General features: G+C 41.2%; 2 protein-coding genes across 2 annotated transcripts; both read left to right on the top strand.

Moving 5' to 3' along the window:
- The first annotated feature begins 1,793 nt into the window (after positions 1-1,793).
- On the top strand, positions 1,794-6,678 carry srp19 (signal recognition particle 19). The gene is made up of 5 exons (XM_033618823.2): positions 1,794-2,026; positions 3,159-3,234; positions 4,843-4,914; positions 5,010-5,118; positions 6,173-6,678. The coding sequence occupies exons 1-5, from the start codon at positions 1,989-1,991 to the stop codon at positions 6,301-6,303; spliced, it is 426 nt and encodes a 141-aa protein (XP_033474714.1). The 5' UTR covers positions 1,794-1,988; the 3' UTR covers positions 6,304-6,678.
- Positions 6,679-7,884: 1,206 nt separating this feature from the next.
- rsph14 (radial spoke head 14 homolog) lies at positions 7,885-14,641 on the top strand. Its single transcript, XM_033620531.2, has 6 exons — positions 7,885-8,131; positions 10,629-10,731; positions 11,522-11,640; positions 13,022-13,286; positions 13,500-13,636; positions 13,760-14,641. The coding sequence occupies exons 1-6, from the start codon at positions 7,942-7,944 to the stop codon at positions 14,038-14,040; spliced, it is 1,095 nt and encodes a 364-aa protein (XP_033476422.2). The 5' UTR covers positions 7,885-7,941; the 3' UTR covers positions 14,041-14,641.
- The last annotated feature ends 3,311 nt before the right edge of the window (positions 14,642-17,952 follow it).

Genomic DNA, 17,952 nt, shown 5'->3' with positions numbered 1-17,952 from the left:
GGGAACAAAAACATACTTTATTTTATCACCTTGTTACATCGTGACATTTATAAACCTGATTTTTGACTGATGTTTCAGAAGCAGAGGTTGATGAAAACTATTAAAATATACATCAACACAAAAGTGCTGGTGCAAATAATAAATATAAAACTACATATAAAAATGAACATATGCATAAACTAATATCCTTGGTGATGTGTGCACATGTCAAGAGAGGATCCAATAATCTTCTCCACAGTCCTCCTCACAGTCTGCAGGTCCTCCAGTCTGCAGATGCAGTTGGTCACTATGCTCTCTATTACTTATAATTCTAATTCTTATATGTTTTAACTGAAGGAACGTTTTCAGTGCAGGACTTTAATTTACTGTGTGGTATGACTACTTTTACTGCAGTGACGGATCCAAATACCTGCTTTAAACATACTTGACTACGGTTGAAGATTTAAAACTCAAAAATGAAGAATTAGGGACTGTTCTTTACTCATCAGAGAAGGGGGGGGGGGAGGTGCATGACCTTCCCTCATTTTAAAAACTCTCCCTTTGAGCTTATTCACAAAGTTTCTAACAGTGTGACGGTTTTCAGAATATTTGGGGTCCCTGTCTGGAGATCTAAAGATGATTAACATGGTAACTGATCATCTCTGGGTCCTGTTCTCGCTCTGCGTGCTGTGATGTGTTCATGCTCAGTGGATGAACATGACACGTAATTTGATGTGGAGTAAATGTTGCATGACAGCCTGAATGACACGCAGCCAAGATTAATGTGCACGTCCTTTTCCTTATTGTTTTTTCTTTTCATTTTCAATGTTTTTTGTACATCTATATGTGCTGTCTGTTCTAATGTTGAAAAAGCATAAAGTTACATCATAAAAAAAACTTACGCTTTGATGTTTGAAAGTTAAAAGTTGAAAATGAAATCCTGGGCAAACAGTTTATTTGAAATGAGATGTAGAATAAAGAGATTTTGACGACATACAGTTATTTTAAGCTCAGATTTGGTTATGGTTTTTATCTGACGGAAGCGTTTGTCACACATTTACGTCCGAAGTATAAAAATCCAATAATAATTTCTGTTTTTACAGTTTCTGGCCGGGATTAAATGCAAGATGTCATTCTGATGATCTTTAAAGAAAACACAAAAATTGTCGGTAAAAATAAATACAGAATACAGCTATTTAGTCTTATGCCCCTCCCTGAGCCAAAATAAAAAACAAACCCCCCCCAAATACTGAACAATCCCTTAGCAAAAACTAAAAGCATAGATTATGGAGACATTTCAGTTTTACTCCATTAGTTTAGCAGACCCTGAAGGTTTTTATTTTCCTCATGTTTCTTTCTCTATTTATTGTGCAATTAAATTTATTATTTAATTATTATTATTATTATTAGTAGTAGTAGTAGTATCATTTTATTATTTTACAACTTTTACAATAAAAATCCGAAACATACATACTGTATATAATAAATGTATCAATAAAGTTATTTTTTTAATGGATTGAGACCCTTAATGTTTTATATTTTCCTTATATTTCTTTTTTTTTTTTACATTTTATTTATTTATGGTTATTTATTAATTGAATTAATTATAAATTATTTGATATTATTATTTTATGACATATTTTTCTACAACTTTTACAATAAAAATCTGAAACATACATACTGCATGTAATAGATGTATCGATAAAGTTTTGGTTTTGTTTTTTGTTTTTTTTTTGGAAAAAAAAAAATGGATCTGACTACTTCCTGCGACACCGCTCAGGTCAGAGGTCACTCCGCTGTGTTGCGGTGCTTACAGACGTCATGGTGTAACCAACACCGGTGCGTTCGGTCCGTTGAATCGAGCGCACCCTCTGGTTGTCAACAGCCGGTCAGTGTGCGCGTGAAGCCGCCGTATGGCTGCGTGTTTTACGGGGATCAAACCGTGTCGTTAGCCGCTGTTTTCAGCCGAGACTCGACCGTCTGCAGTCAGACGAACAACCGGACCAACCATGGCTCATCTGACCCAGAACCCCGCCGATAAAGAGCGGTGAGTGTCGGTAGAAGCTAGCCTGTTAGCCTAGCTAAGCTAAAGCTAGCTGCGCTTAGCCCCTCGCTCACGTTGTGTGAAACCCCTACAGAAGATTGATGAATTTAAGGATAACTCGGGTATCTGCAAACGTAACATGCTTATTATTCCTTACTGGAGTCAATGCTGAGATCACAAAGCCCCCCTCTTGTATTCGGCACACATTTAAGTTGGGTTTTTACTTTAAATCCCAACAAAAATCGACATTTTTGGGGGAGTTACGTGACACTGTGAACCTCGACAGTGAAGAGAAGTGAGGGATTGTGGGAGTAGTTGAATCGGGTTAACAGAGTTAAAACAGAGTGAAAATGTTTAGCTGAATAAACCCTGTTACCATTAAACCTCTTAGAAACCATTTGTTTCTAATGACTTCGATATAAAGTCACGTTTTACAAAACCACACACATAAACCGTGGCACATGTTAAAATGGTGTAGTTTTTACATTGAGTTTGGCCTGTCGATGTAGCCCTGTAGCATGACGTGTATTAAAGGTCCTTTAACTTTTGTATTTGGCCATTAAATATCGATCCTACCGATGATATATTGATTGTTTTGGCTGCAGACAATGGAGGACTAAATATACTGGACTTCACATGATAGTGATGGGATTATATGAAGTGTACTTTATCTTAACTTGTCAGTTAAGAGTTTAGCAAGGGACTGGTGATTCACTCAGAGTCAATCGGCCATTCATTCATTCATTCAGACCACTGTTTGTTTGTCCACTCACACAACTGAATTAAACAGAACTTACAGCTTCATTAAAGTCACTATGAGCTCTACAGTAAAGCTGATAAACTGAAAAGATGGGATTAAAATGAAACATGATTAGACACTAGGATTATTTTCATTACAGAATAATCTGCAGATTATTTTCTCAGTTAAGTGATTCATTGTTTGGTTTATAAAAAGTCAGAAAATGTCATCAGATTTAATTTAAGTCCACATTAAAGAGTTTATATTCCATATTTTGTGCCACCAACAGTCCAGACCTCACTGTGCTAACAAAGAAGACAATAAAAAAGGTTTGAACCAGATAATTGTTCTTTCTTTTCTCAAAACGTATCTAAACAACTAATCTCTGTTTCTCAGGTTCATCTGCATCTATCCCATCTACATCAACAGTAAGAAGACGCTGGCTGAAGGACGAAGGATCCCCACAGAGAAGGTTCTTACTTTCTACAGTTTTAATGACGCTTTACCAACACGCTGCCACCCATTTTTTAAATATTCATTGAGAATCCATATTGTCTTCATGTATACAGAGCAAACAGTGTAAGTGGTTTTCCAGTTGTGACTAGAGCTGAATCCATGGCTCACTATAAGTCACAGCCTGCGTCTTCTTTTTAATGCTCTGCTGAGTGATTGAGTCAGAATCAGGTTTACTGTAAAGTAGGTTTTCACATACAAGGAATTGAACTTGGTGCATAATAATAAACACTGGAAGATAAAAGACACAATGAGTAGGCCCACTGAAAAGGCAGGAATCATAAATATAAATAAAAGGGATGCACAATAACATCGGTACATCATCAGTATCGGCTGCTATTGGCTTTAAAATGAAATATTAGAATCGGCCAACATGCTGATATCTGCTGATGTGACCAACGGATATATGAAGAACTTTAGAAAAAGGGAGAGACGCGTGGCTGCTCTCTGTAATCAAACGTAGATCTGAACCTTGTGTCAGGTGCTCATGGAGAACAGGAAACAACAGGATTCACAGGAAGACAATCCAGGTGCTCCAAAAATCTAGGAAACAAGGAAGGAAGTATTAAATTAAAATAATTTATTGTAGTTGCTAAATCATTAAAAGAGCCGACATGTTTTGACCACTGCAGCTCCTCGTCAGGGCTTTAAAAACAAGTTTAACATCTGTTTTACACATTTCTTAAACCACCACAAAGTAAAATAATTCTCTTTATAAAACAAAAGGCTGTGAAATATTATTTTCTTCAGGGCTTTACAAAATTTAAAGGAAACGTTCTTTTGAAATCAGACCATGAAATATTAGTACTACACAATGCAAACACAAATTCAGGGTCTTATGGTGCATTCGTTTTGTACTCAGAGGTTGGAAATTCCCAGTTCCCAGTCGGAAGTTTAAACTCCAACTTGGAAACTCGGAGCAACCGCATCAACCCCGACTTATGGATTCAAGATGGCTGCCGGTCACATACATAGTGAGTAAACACTCTGCTAAAGTACTGTTTATAGCAATTTTATCTTATTTGTTTCACATTAGGTCAGACATGTCTGCGGCGTTCATCAGTTGGAGTGCATGATGGCTTTGAAGCTGTCTATACTCTGAAAGTGCAAGGGCAACAAAGGCTTTCTTGCGGGCGTCCATGTTTTTTCCTGACTTGTCCACCGTTGTCAATAAGAATGCAAAAACTGTTGTCAACTCGGAGGTGACGTCATTCCCACTTCCGACGTCCAAGTACAAAACGAATGCACCTTTAAACCAGGGTGTTACATAAGGAGGCCTACGTAAATAAAAATACATAAAAGAGCTGCGCAGTGTTTGAAACTAGGTCGATAAAATATGTGCAGATGTTCACGGTAGAGTCGTCAGGAGATGAAGATTTTCTGCTCAAGTTTTCTTTGCCTGTCTGTGACGTTTCAGGAAGTTACACTGAAGTAGTGCAGAGTTACTTTGGTTTCACAATAAACTGCAGCAGAATCACTGTCACAGACAAATTAGACCACAGAAAGGCCTGAGTCAGGATGAAGGTGGTGTAAATGTAGTGTAACAGCTGGTGTTGTGTGTCTGCAGGCGGTGGAGAATCCGTCCTGTGCTGAGATCAGAGACGTGCTGACGGCGGCAGGGATGAACGTCTACGTGGAGGTGAAAAGAAAAACTTAATTGTTTCTGCAAGGTTACAGAAAATCACTCAAAAACATGACAACAAACATATGTACGTATATGTTTGTGTTTTCCAGAACAAGATGCATCCCAGAGAGTGGAACAGGGACGTCCAGTTCAGAGGACGAGTCAGAGTCCAGGTGAAGCAGGCGGACGGCAGCCTCTGTCAGGAAAAATTCACCTCCCGTAAGTCCGACTCACACAAACACACCAGAGTTTAAACTCGGGATAATGAAACTCATTTTCTGACCACGTTTGTCCAGCTGAGTTTAAAGATGTCCGACAGCGTTCAGGCTAAAGAGACACATATTGTCCAAAACCAGACACACAGTCTTGATCTAAGTCCTCTCATACAGAGTCTGATCTGATACTTTTATTTACTTACATGTTGGCACAAACGTCCACTTTGAGTCAAGGATGAACTGATGAGAAGTTTGTGGTCAAAGGTCAACGTCACTGTCACCCTGCGTCTGTCTCATTCTCATAAACACGAAAACTCAAAAAGGCCTCAAGGGCATGTATGCAAATTTGGCACAAACGTCCACTTGGACTCAACAATTAACTGACTAGATTTTGGTGTTCAGAGGTCAAGGTCAGCGTGACCTTGTCTGTGTCATTCTTGTGATAGCGATATCTCAAGAATACCATTAGGGAATTTCTTCAAATTCAACACAAACCTCCACTTGGATTAAAAGATGAACTGGTTAGATTTTGGTGGTCAGATTCAAAGTCACTGTGACCCTGCATCTGTCTCAGTTTCATAAATGCAATATCTCATAAAGGCCTCGAGGGAATCTTCTCAAATTTGGCACAAATGTCCGCTTGTACTCAATGAAATGGTTAGATTTTAGTCGTCATAGGTCACTGTTACTTTACAAAATGTTTTTGGCCATGACTTCAGAATTTATGCACTAATTATGACAAAATTTGACACACATATCGAACAGGATAAAATAATGAAGGTCTAAAGGTCAAAGGTCAGCTTGACTGTGACATCATCATGTTCTAACGTCATATCTCAGGAACAGAAGGGGAGACATTTGGTCAGAAACTGAATTGGTGACTCTAATCTTGAAATTGTGCTGATTGTATAGATCATCTGAGTGTGAAGCATCCATGTTTGAGAGTTTGTAGTTTCTTTGCAGCAAATTTTGAGGCATCGTAGGCAGCCCTACACATAACTATGAGGTGGTAATTTTAGTTATCATGTGATGTTTCTGTTATGTTTTTATTTCCTCAGGTAAGGACGTGATGTTCTACGTAGCGGAGATGATCCCTAAACTAAAGACTCGGACCCAGAAGAGTGGAGGAGGAGACACCAACTCTCAGCAGGGAGAGGGAGGGAAGAAGAGCAAGAAGAAGAAGAAATAGACTCAAAGAAACAACCTTTTTTTTCTTTTTTTATTAAATAATTTTAAACATGAGGTCCGTCATGCAGAATCACACCCTGAAACTAACGAATCCAGTTTTTGTTGTGACCTCAGAGACTCGCTCAGCTGTCTGCGTCCAAAATGAAAATGTGTCTCCTCTTGAATTCTTTAGATTTTGACCTCACTGACCAAACTGCTGCAGCTCATCATGGCATTTGTGAAAACGCAGATAAAGGATCTAAGTTCTGTTTTATGTCAGATTTCAGAGTGGACGATGTGTTTCTGTTTCTGTGATACACCTCGTCATTCACTCCACATTTTGTTAACGTCGCTGTGTCTGTTTGAAGACGAGATGAATAAAGATTTCATTTTCACATTTTTTGTCGTCTTAATTTGAGCATATTTATTTTCCTCGTAAAAGCCACAAAGAGACTTCATCAGCAGCACGTTGGGAAATTATCATTTATTGTTTGGCCTCACTCAGACTCTGATGGCTGTCACTCTGTCTCTCAGCATCTGACTGTCAAAGGCTGCAGTTACACTTTCATTCTCAGTGTGACTTCTGTGATCGGATGTGCCCGATCAGAACGTCCGCCTGTGATTCCACATTTGACACTTTAGTGCCACCTGCCTGATCCCACATATTCTACGTGTTACCTGGTCGTTGTCCAAGAATAGTGAATATGAAACGTGTTTTCTGTTGAAGTACAAACGCAGGAAGATAAGTATAAGTAGAAGTGGTTACACCTCCAGTACGTTATGATGCAGAGCACACAGCTCATCGCTACATGCTTTGTTGACGTGATGTAATAAGTGCATGTTTGACAGACTCGGTGTGAACAGAGCGACGCCCGCCTGCTGTCAGGATTCAGTGTTGTGTTCACGCCGGCCGCAAATTACATTTAAAGTCGATGTAAAAATGGACGTGACGCAAAAGATGCCAAAGTGCGAATTAGGTGAGTAGCGCAATTTTGCATCAAACTTTTTTTTTTTCTTTGCGAGAATTGAAATCTGAACTTCTGCGACTGATTTGTGCTGCGACAGCCAATCAGCGTTGAGATCCTCCGGTGACGTGTGACACTGAGGACGTCAACACAAAATATTCAAGCTTATATCGTAATTACGACACAAGATCTCATAGTTAAGGTCAGAGATAAGGTGTCATTTTGTTTTCTTAATCAAGTGAATGCAACGTGCTCCTGTACAGTAGATCTATTTACCAGTTGGACCATTACAAAGGCAGCGATGGGCTTTTAGACACTCATGGTTTTTGCTTCATTTTCCACACAACACCTTAAAGTCTCTGAAATATCTGGAAAAATTTAGTAGTAAAGCCCAAAATCTGAATCATGTGTCTCAGTGTCTTTGTTCTTTAATGTCTGTCACGTGGCTCCTTCACTGTTTCTATTGTTGTTGCCTGGTTCGTTAATATTTGTGCTGAAACATCACTTCAACCATTGCTGCTCATTTCTTATCCTTAAACTTGTGCTCCTGACTTGTTCTGTACTTCTCCTTCCTGCCCCCGGGCGTGACGTCACATCCTCTGCTCGCTATTTACTGTTACTAGGCAACCGTACTTTGCAGTTTGGCTAACTCACCAACAAACCCGGTTGACTCTGGAACTTTAGCCCGAGGAGCGATGTCCGGTCCTGTGACGGACCCGAGCCGGGCTCCGGTGGCCTTCGGCCTGCGGGCCGTCCCTCAGCTGTTTGAGGAGCTGCAGCAGCAGGAGGTGGGGAGGAAGAGGAGGAGGAGGAGGCAGCGGGCCCTGAACTCACTCTGTGACCTGATGCACGACCCGGAGAGGATCTACCAGGCCGTTACCGGAGGTACACGGTGCAGAGACGATACCGCACAGACTGGGTTCACTTACTTCATTTAAATACCGACGTACAAATACAGTATTTGGTCCCGTGTTTAAACCATGAATTGAAACCAGGTGTTTGGATTAATGAAGATAAGATAAAATAAGATAAGATAAGATAAGATAATATAAGATAAGATAAGATACACCTTTACTGATCCCACAATTGAGAAATTCCAGTGTTACAGCAGTCAAGAGGAAAGAGTCAGATTAAAGATTTCAAAATTTAAAAATTTAAAAAAAAACTAGGCATGCAGAAAAAAGTACAAAAAATACAAGAAACAGCGATAAATAATAATGCACAGTTAGTGCAAAGTGAATATTGTATGTGCAAATAAACAACAACAACATGGGGGACAGTTATGCTCATAGTGGTGTTTACAAAGTGTCCATGGTGCAGTTTACTGTGAGCAGTGCTGGTTATGTAGCCTGACAGCAGCAGGAAGGACCTGCGATAGAGTTCCTTCACACACTTTGGGTGAATCAGTCTATCGCTGAAGGAGCTCTCCAGAGCTTTTATCTCCTCCTGCAGAGGATGGGAGTCATTAGTCCTCCTTTTTCCCACCACCTGCACAGAGTCCAGAGAGCATCCCTGGACAGAGCTGGCCTTCTTGATCAGCTTGTCCAGTCTCTTCCTATCTGCAGCCGAGACACTGCTGCCCCAGCAGACTACTCCGTAAAAGATGGCTGATGCCACCACAGTGTCAAAGAAGGTCTTCAGGAGCGCCCCCTGCACTCCAAAAGACCTGAGCCGCCTCAGCAGGTAGAATCTGCTTTGGCCTTTCCTGTACAGTGCTGTTATGTGATCAGTCCAGTCCAGTTTATTGTTAAGATGAACACCCAGGTACTTATAAGATGTCACCATCTCAATGTCCTTTCCCTTGATGTTCACCGGTATTGGGAGGAGGAGTCTGCGCCTGCGGAAATCCACCATCAGCTCTTTGGTTTTCCCCGCGTTGATCTGAAGGTGGTTCCTCAGGCACCAGTCCACAAAGTCCTGGTCAAGTTCTCTGTACTCCCTGTCGTCCCCATCTGTGATGAGGCCGACTATGGCAGAGTCGTCAGAGAACTTCTGCAGATGACAGGTGGGGGTGAAAAGTCTGCAGTGTAGAGGGTGAAGAGGGCCCCCGTACTGCAGACAACCAAGTCCGATACACAATCCTGGGTCCTGACATACTGCGGCCGGTCCATGAGGTAGTCCAGGATCCAGGATGTGAGGTGATTAGCCACCCCTATGTGCTCCAGTTTGTCCCTCAGAAGCGCAGGCTGTATGGTGTTGAAAGCGCTGGAGAAGTCAAAGAACATGATTCTCACAGAGCTTCAGAGCTTCTCCAGGTGATGAAGAGGTCTATGCAGGAGGAAGATGATGGCGTCGTCCACCCCAGTGCCAGGCTGGTAGGCAAACTGCAGCGGGTCCATTGAAGAGCCTACTGCGGGGCGGAGGCGAGACAGGACCAGGCGCTCCAGAGTCTTCATGAGGTGTGATGTTAATGCCACCGGTCTGAAGCTGCTGAAGTCCTTGGAGTGCGGAGTCTTGGGCACAGGTACCACGCAGGATGTCTTCCGTAGCTGTGGTTCTCTCCCCAGCCTCAGGCTCAGGTTGAAGATGGAAGGAATTCACAGTTCTGAAAAAATGTGATCTTTATTAAAGTCATCGTGTCGTCACAACTCGTTATGAATATGACTTTAAATGAAACAGATGAAACACAATGAAATGAGGAACTCAAGTAACGTGTGTGTGTGTGTGTGTGTCTCTCTGAACTGTCACACGTGACACAATCGTCCCCAGCTGACCCCTTGACCAACATTTAAAGCTAGCTACCACACAACGTTAGCTTGCGCGCTAAACGTTGACTCAAACCTTTGAATTTTGAATAAGTGCAACACCAACATTAAAAATTACTCTGTTTTGTGTGTGTTGCACAGAATGAGCAGGACGTCAGGCCAACTGTTTTATATCAACATGACGTCACAGCGCCCTCTAGTGTGGCTGTAATAAGCTCTGTGACAACCAGCCCCGGTCTCCCCTACTTTTACTGCAGATACTGGAACTTTAATTTTACTTATAGAAGATTTTGATGCAGAACCTTTATTAGTAATAGAGTACTTTTACCTCATAATAGTCTGTCAGTGCTTTTACTGAAGTACAGGATCTGAGCGCTGATATAAAAACAGATTTAGATGAAAAACAAATTTAAAATTAAATTGAAATTTAAAATTAAATAAAAATAAATACATTTTTAAAAAGTTCAAATTTAAAAAAAATAATTTTGAAATCAAATTAGAATTGAAATTAAATTTTAAACAGATTTAGAATTAATTTGTCTTGATTTAATTGTTCCTCTGTGGTTTTAAGGATTTGTTTGTAGAAAATATTATTAAACTGATTTTACCCTTTTTTTTTTTTTAAGTGCTGATACATTCTTCATCCTCCTCCTCTTCCTCTTCCTCTACCTCTGCAGGTTTTCTGGAGCAGTTGAAGGTTTTGTTTGAGGATGAAGATCCATCAGTCAGGACAAAAACCTGTGAGCTGCTTCACCTGCTGAGCGCCCACAGCATCGGCAGGTAAACAGACTGTGGTCTTATGGGGACTATTTTCAGCGGCGGATGAATCCGTGTGTGTGTGTGTGTGTGTGTGTGTCTGTGTGAGTCCAGATAAACTCCAGTGTGTGTTCATGGTGATGAAGGAACAGCAGTGTGGCTGCAGACACACACTGAGCCTGTCGGAGGAGCAGTTAGCGATGAGCCGTTTGTCCTTCCTGTACTCTGTGATGTCACCAGCAGATGGCGGTGTAACACAAATCACTGAGGGTCAAACTGTAGTGACATTTAGTCACACAGTGAATCTGTCAGTGGAAATAAATGACAGCAGGAAGTGACACCACATGATGGACGACGGCAGCTTTAAAGCTCCAGTGTGTCGGATTTAAATCTGATCTAATGGTTGTGTTCTGGTTCCCTCAGAACGACACGTTTATATCTCCACAGGGAGCAGGTCCTCGTCTACAGAGGTCACCATGTTGCACCACCATGTTTCTACAGTAGCCCAGAACGGACAAACCAAACACTGACTCTAGATAGAGACATTCATGTGTTCATATCGGACACTGTAGTGAGAAACCGGTTTAAATCAGCTGGTGTGTGTGTTTCTGAGAGGAAGAGACCTCTGAGGATAATTCAGCTCCTCAACAATCAACACTGACGGAATTTTAACCAGGAGCAGTTTCAGATGGTTGTAATCTGTAATCTGTAATCTGTAATCTGTAATCCTCACTGATAGACGACACTGAATCTGACACACTGTTCCTTTAAATCCCTGTTTGTTTATTGGTGTCTGTGTTGTGTCGTCCTGCAGACAGGCCCTGCTCTCCTCCTCCCTCCTCCCTGCTCTGTCTCAGCTGTTGGACGACTCCTCGTCCTCCTGCAGGCTGAACGTCCTCCGAGTGTTGAACCGCCTCACTCTGCTGCCTGCAGGTAAACTCATCACCTCTGAGTCCAAACTAGAGCTGCACAGGGAATAAAGATAATGTTGAGATCACTAAATGACTCAGTGCAGGAGCTGCAGTTTATTATGAAGGCTACACCGCAGAGATCTGAAGACGGAGTGTCTCTGACTCTTGAAATTAAATGATTAAAGATAGATAGATTATTTTTATAAACATGTTTCACTGTCAGGGGAATGAGTTTAACTGCTGCTGTAGTAATAGACAGCAGCAGTTAAACTGATAATAATAATTATGATTATGCTGTAATCATAAACTCAGTCACATGCGAAATTGTGTTAGAATATTTTGTCTTGTATCACTTCATTATTTAAAATTTAACTGTTGTGTAATTGCTGAATCGATGAATGAAGTTCTGCCAGCTTGGCTGTTGTACGAATCGCTCACTGAAGTTCAACTCTCGCGAAAAAGCATATGACGCGACATTGCACTCGCTTCATCCACGCCGCTTAATTTGTGTCAGTTGCGTTGCGTCCATCCCAACCGTCACGCCGTCTGGCAGGAATTCGCTCCTAATTGTGTCTTTACGTCGACTTTACATGCAACATTATGCAGATTTTCACATCATGTTACTTGCGTGAGTTTGAACGCTAGAATATTTTGTGAAGACTCATTTTATTATGTGCAAATAACTCACGTGATAGGCTTGTGAAATTGCTGAATCAGTGTATGACACGAAATCGCGCTACTCACTTCATTCACACCACATAATTCGCAGATTTCACGTCATTCACATCGCATCCATCACGCCACCCGGCGGGAGTGGCGTCTTATTATGTTTTTACATTGACTTCACATGTAATTCACTTACGCAGATAGTTTTATTCATACGTGGTGTGTCGCGTTTCTCGTGCGACTTTGAACACTAGAATATTTTGTGTCAGCTGGCTTCATTACACACAAATAACTCGCATCATATGCACGTGAAATTGCTCCATCGATGAACGAATTTCTGCCAGTATGACGCGTAATCATGCCACTCATTTCATTTGCGCCACTTATTTTGCATCATTCGCATTGCGCCCATCAGCGGGAATTCATGTCTAATCGTGTCTTTCCATTGACTGTACATTTAATTCAGTCTTGCGAATTGTTTTATTCGCACTATACGTGATGAGAATTTTTGCATTGCGTTACTCACGTGAGTTTAAACGCTAGCATAGTTTGTGTCCATCGCACCATCCGGGGGAAATTTGCCTCTAATTGCATCTTCACATTGACTTCATCTGTAATTCACTCGTGCAGATTGTTTTATTTGCGCCCAGTGTGAACACAACATTATGTTGTTATGTAAGAAACATCACAAAGATTTTATTTTATTTTACTAGAAATCACTGTGTGTCATCCTGCAGGTGCAGAAGCTCTCCTCACTCTGGTTCCTACACTGATGCTGAAGCTCAGAGAGGTGAAGGAGGAGGAAGAGGAGGAGGAAGAGGAGGAGGAAGAGGAGGAGGAAGAGGAGGTGCAGGTGCTACTCCTCTCCACCCTCAGCTCCTGCTCCAGGCTGGACCCTCGACTGGCTCTGGCCTCTGACGGTGTCTCTGTGCTGGGCCACAAACTCTCCCACCGCTCCCCGAACATCCGCAGAGAGGCAGCTGCCGCCATGATGGCCCTCAGGTGAGACACCAGGCTGCAGCGTGACATCCTGCGCTCACTTCAACTGTCACTTCAACTCCTTTCAGTGCTAACACACACACACACACACACACACACATAAAGTCACTCTTCATCTTCACTCATTACTTCAAACCTAAACTGAAACGTCAGCATCAGTTTCAGTCTTTGTTTGTTTGTTTGTTTGTTTGTTGTGATTGCTCTCTGCTGGTTTAGTGTTTGTGATGATGGGAAGCGGCAGGTGTGTGAGGAGGCGGTACTTCCTGTCGTGGTCAACCTGCTGCAGGACGATGACGTCGAGGTTCAGGCCAACGCTGCAGGAGTCATCATGTACACCGTCATCATCATCACAGGTGCTAACACACACCTCATGTACATTTCTGTTCTGACCGCCGTGGCTCTAAGGACTACATTACCCATGAGCCTCAGCTCTGTCTCAGAATCAGTGAACTGATTTAAACTGGGTTTGATGGCAGGTAAGCAGCAGTGTCTGGATCTGAACGTTGTCCCCGTCCTCCTCGACCTGGTGTCCAACAGCGAAGAGGAGGAGGAGGATAAGGAGAGGAGGAAGAGGAGGAAGGCCCTCATCATGTACTCCCTGCGGGCTCTGACCGCACTGGCTGAAGCTCCGGACGGCCGCAGCCTCCTGCTGGAGCAGCTCCCCCTGCTGGTGAGGAGGAGCGAGGCTGCAGAGGAGGACCAGGACATCCGGCGGGCTGCTCAGACCGCCGTCAGGGTCGTCACCTGGACTCCCTGAGAGGACAGAGACAGAACTGCGGGGTCAACATCAGCTGATCACAGAATAAATACTGTAAATATTCTGATTAATTTAATAATCATATTATTATTGTAGTAGTATCAATGCAAATATTCATGATTATTATATTATCTTCAGCACATGAGGAGCAGTGTGGAGCTGAAACTGGAAACGGAATTTTTTTGTAAGTCATAATCACGTTTTTAACAAATAATGCAACATTTAGGATCAATAATATTTCCTGTTCACTTTTTTTTTTTTTAAATATAAAAATCGCTACTGACATTATTTATTTTTATTTATTTCATTTGGATCATCAGCAGTGATCTCATGTCCCCCACAGAAAAACAACAACAATAAAAACAAACAGTTTAAAATCACACAGCATCAATAAAACAAGAAAAGACAACATGTGTAAAACTTACTGACAGTGAAATGAAAATATTGACACCAAATATAATTATTAATTGTATTTTTTATAATAAGAAATGACACAGATTTAATCTGAACAACAAAAAGTTGAATTAAAACACTTTATTGTGTCTGGTGTGAGCAGCAGCTTCCATGTTGCTTCATCACTGACATCGTTAACTCATTAACACTCATGTTATGACTCTTCTGACTGGACAGCTGTGACACTGCTTCAGCTTTTATAATCTTCTAATGTCCACTAGAGGCTGGCTCCAACAGTGAGTCAGTCCTACAGACCTCCACGTTCACATGTGGAAATAAACATGTTTACAGCCTGGTCCAAAAACAGTTTTGGTCTCTGGAGCTAATTCCAACATTCATGACGACTGCACGAGACTGAATTTATATATAACTCACCTGTTTACATTTCATTAAGGCTTTAAGTTACACATAATTAAGGGCGGGGCCTCTCTGACTGACAGGCTGTCTGCTGATAGTGTCGTCGACTTCCCAGTTAGCTCCTCCCTCTCGCCCAAATATGGTCACTTCTGGCTCCAAAAAAAACAAGATGGCGACGTCAAAATGTCAAACTAACTCCACAAACCACTGGGTAACGTTTTGTTAGCTGTGTCTAACGTTACGTTAGAGGTGCTCCGGTCATATCTCTGGACAGTTTATTATAATCCAAACTTCACTCCGCAGTTCTGATGATCGTCATATTGAATATAATCTCTATAATAATCTTTCACATGATGTCATGTTATTTAACGCACACACACACACACACACACACATTAATTCTGTAATGGTCAAGACTAAAATTATTTATAACAGCACTCATAAAAAACAGGAAGTGAAGAAACACTATCATGAGAGAGGCAGGACAAAAACTCAGAATAGAAAACAGTTTTAGATCCGTCAGTAAATAAGTAAATACACAATAATCCTAATTACAAAATTAAAAATATAATATATATATAAATAAATACATTTTAAAAAATAATAAAATAAAATAAAAGACAGTTCAATGAGGAGCCAGGCTAAAAAGGTAGATCTTGAGTTTGCTTTTAAAAACATCAACACTTATCAAAGCAAGAAACAAAAGTGCGTGAAAATAAGACAACAATAAGATTACGGCAGCAAAAACAGGACAAAAGGCACAGATCAGACATTAAACGGAAACTTTCCTACAAGAATATGTTTTAAGCAGTGATTTAAAAACAGGTGTTAGTCAGCTTCAGAGCCTCGATGGAAAAGGCCCAGTCACCTGCAGTTACCTGCCTCGATCTGGGGACGACTAGTGAGAGAGGACTCGAGGATCTCAGGTCACGACTTGGAGCACAGGCAGTCAGAGGCTCAGCTTTATAACTGGGGGCTAAACCATGCTGAGCTTATATCTGTGTCTACAGACTGTGAGCTCAGAGTGTGTGGCGTCACTGAGGACCCGTGGGGGCGTGTGGGTGACCCCAGCAGGGCCCCACGCCACAGTTTGAGGTCCCTGAGAGCAGCATCACCTGCAGCAGTGTGTCGGTCCTGAATAGAGTCTCCTCTCTGACCTGCTGCTCTGAATGAAGCCAAATTAAGGCCATCAGCTCCGGAGCAGGGATGAATGGAGCTCCTTTATCTGACTGCTGCTGAGGCCGCGGGCGCTGACGTGGAGAGGAGACAGAGAACGCCACGACACGGAGCCGAGGTGAGGAACATCAGTGCTCACGCTCAGTGCAGGAAAAAGATTCACTCAGAGGAATATAAACCTGTTTTTAATGTCTGAACACACTGAAACCTCCATTTTAAACCTCATCTTCATCAGGAGAGAGATCCTCCGACACGCTCAGTGTTTAATACAAACTGAAACTCTCCTGGTCGGTGCCTTCGTCTCAGATCTGAGAGTTAAATTCTCAACAGCAGCTTTAGTTTATTGCTCAACAACATTCTCTCTACAGTCAGTTTGTGTCTCTGAATGTGCGACCTCTGTGTCTGGAGTTGTTCACAAACTCTGAATCTATTTTTGGTTGTTTTTTTCTCTTTGCTGTCATTTTGTGTTTTATGGCCAGTTTGCATCCTTTGTGTTTGTTTTGTTTCTGCTTGTTTTTGTGTCATTTTGCTGTTTTGTGGTCCCTTTTTGTCTCTTTATAGTTGTTTTGCATCTTTTTGTGGTCATGTTGTCTGTTGATGTCGTTTTGTGTCTCTTTATGGTCAGTTTGCGTCTCTGAAGTCAGTTTGTGTCTCTTTACAGTTGTTTTGCATCTATTGGTGTCTTCTGCTGTTTTGTGTCTATTTGTGGTCATTTTTTCTGTATTTATGGTCAGTTTGGGTCCCTGTGGTTGTTTTGCAGCTATTTGTGGTTGAGTTTTTTTCAGTTTTCTGTGTGTTTGTGGTTCATTTGTGTGTCTTTATAGTTGTTTTGCATCTATTTCTGTTTATTTTTTATGGACAGTTTGCATCTTTGTAGTTGAATTGTGTCTCCTTGATTTGTTCTGCATCTACTGCTGCTTGTGTTTTGCTGTTTTGTGTATTTCTGGTCACAATTTATGGTCAATTTGCATCTTTATTCTCGGTTTGTGTCTGTTTGTGTTTGTTTTGTTTCTACTTCTGCTTGTTTTTGTGTCATTTTGCTGTTTTGTGGTCACTTTTTGTGTCTTTGTAGTTGTTTTGCATCTTCTTGTGGTCAGTTTGCGTCTCTAAAGGCAGGTTGTGTCTCTTTGTAGCTGCTTGGCCTCTGTATGTGGTTGTTTTTTTGTCATTTTGTTTGTGTTTCTGGTCATTTTTTTGTCTTTTTATGGCCAATTTGCAACTTCATAGTCAGTTTGTGTCTCTTTACAGTTGTTTTGCATCTATTGTGGTGTCTTCTTCTGCTGTTTTGTGTCTATTTGTGGTCACTTTTGTCCCTTTAATGTCATTTTTGTGCCTCATTATGGTCACTTTGCATCTCTTGTGGTTGTTTGGAATCTGTTTCTGGGATTCTTTTACTGTTTTGTGTATATTTCTGGTCATTTTTTGTTTCTTTATGACGAATTTGCATCTTTATAATTGGTTTGTAACTCTGTGGTTGATTTTCATCTATTTCTGGTTGAGGTTTTTTTCAGTTTTCTCTGTGTTTGTGGTTCATTTGTGTGTCTTTATAGGTTTTTTGCATCTATTTCTTTATTTTTTATGGACAGTTTGCATCTTTGTAGTTGATTTGTGTCTCCTTGTAGCTGTTCTGCATCTATTCCTGCTTGTTTTTTGTCTCTTTATGGTCTCTTTGGATGTGTTTGTAGTTGATCTGTGCCTCTTTGTAGCTGTTTTGCATCTATTATTTGTGTTTCTGTCTCTCTGCTGTCATTTTTCTCTCTGTGTTGTCATTAGATTCATTTTTCAAATTAAACATTTCTTTCTTGTTTATTTGGGTCAGAGAAACAACAACGTCTGACAAACAGCTGAACTAAAACTCCACATACAGAATATTTCAGTAATATTGCAGCTTCAAGGTCAAACTCTTTCAGTATTTACAGGAACACA

The sequence above is a fragment of the Epinephelus lanceolatus genome, chromosome 9 (assembly GCF_041903045.1).
Source record: "Epinephelus lanceolatus isolate andai-2023 chromosome 9, ASM4190304v1, whole genome shotgun sequence".
NCBI lineage: Eukaryota > Metazoa > Chordata > Actinopteri > Perciformes > Serranidae > Epinephelus > Epinephelus lanceolatus.
This window is presented reverse-complemented; position numbering and strand designations above follow the sequence as displayed.

Excerpts from the sequence above, each read along its gene's own strand:
- srp19 (XM_033618823.2), top strand. The coding sequence starts at position 1,989 with ATGGCTCATCTGACCCAGAACCCCGCCGATAAAGAGCG. Across the intron at positions 4,915-5,009 it reads GGATGAACGTCTACGTGGAG|AACAAGATGCATCCCAGAGA; the intron begins GTGAAAAGAAAA and ends TGTGTTTTCCAG. Across the intron at positions 5,119-6,172 it reads TCAGGAAAAATTCACCTCCC|GTAAGGACGTGATGTTCTAC; the intron begins GTAAGTCCGACT and ends TTATTTCCTCAG.
- rsph14 (XM_033620531.2), top strand. The coding sequence starts at position 7,942 with ATGTCCGGTCCTGTGACGGACCCGAGCCGGGCTCCGGTGGCCTTCGGC. Across the intron at positions 10,732-11,521 it reads AGCGCCCACAGCATCGGCAG|ACAGGCCCTGCTCTCCTCCT; the intron begins GTAAACAGACTG and ends GTCGTCCTGCAG. Across the intron at positions 13,637-13,759 it reads CACCGTCATCATCATCACAG|GTAAGCAGCAGTGTCTGGAT; the intron begins GTGCTAACACAC and ends GTTTGATGGCAG.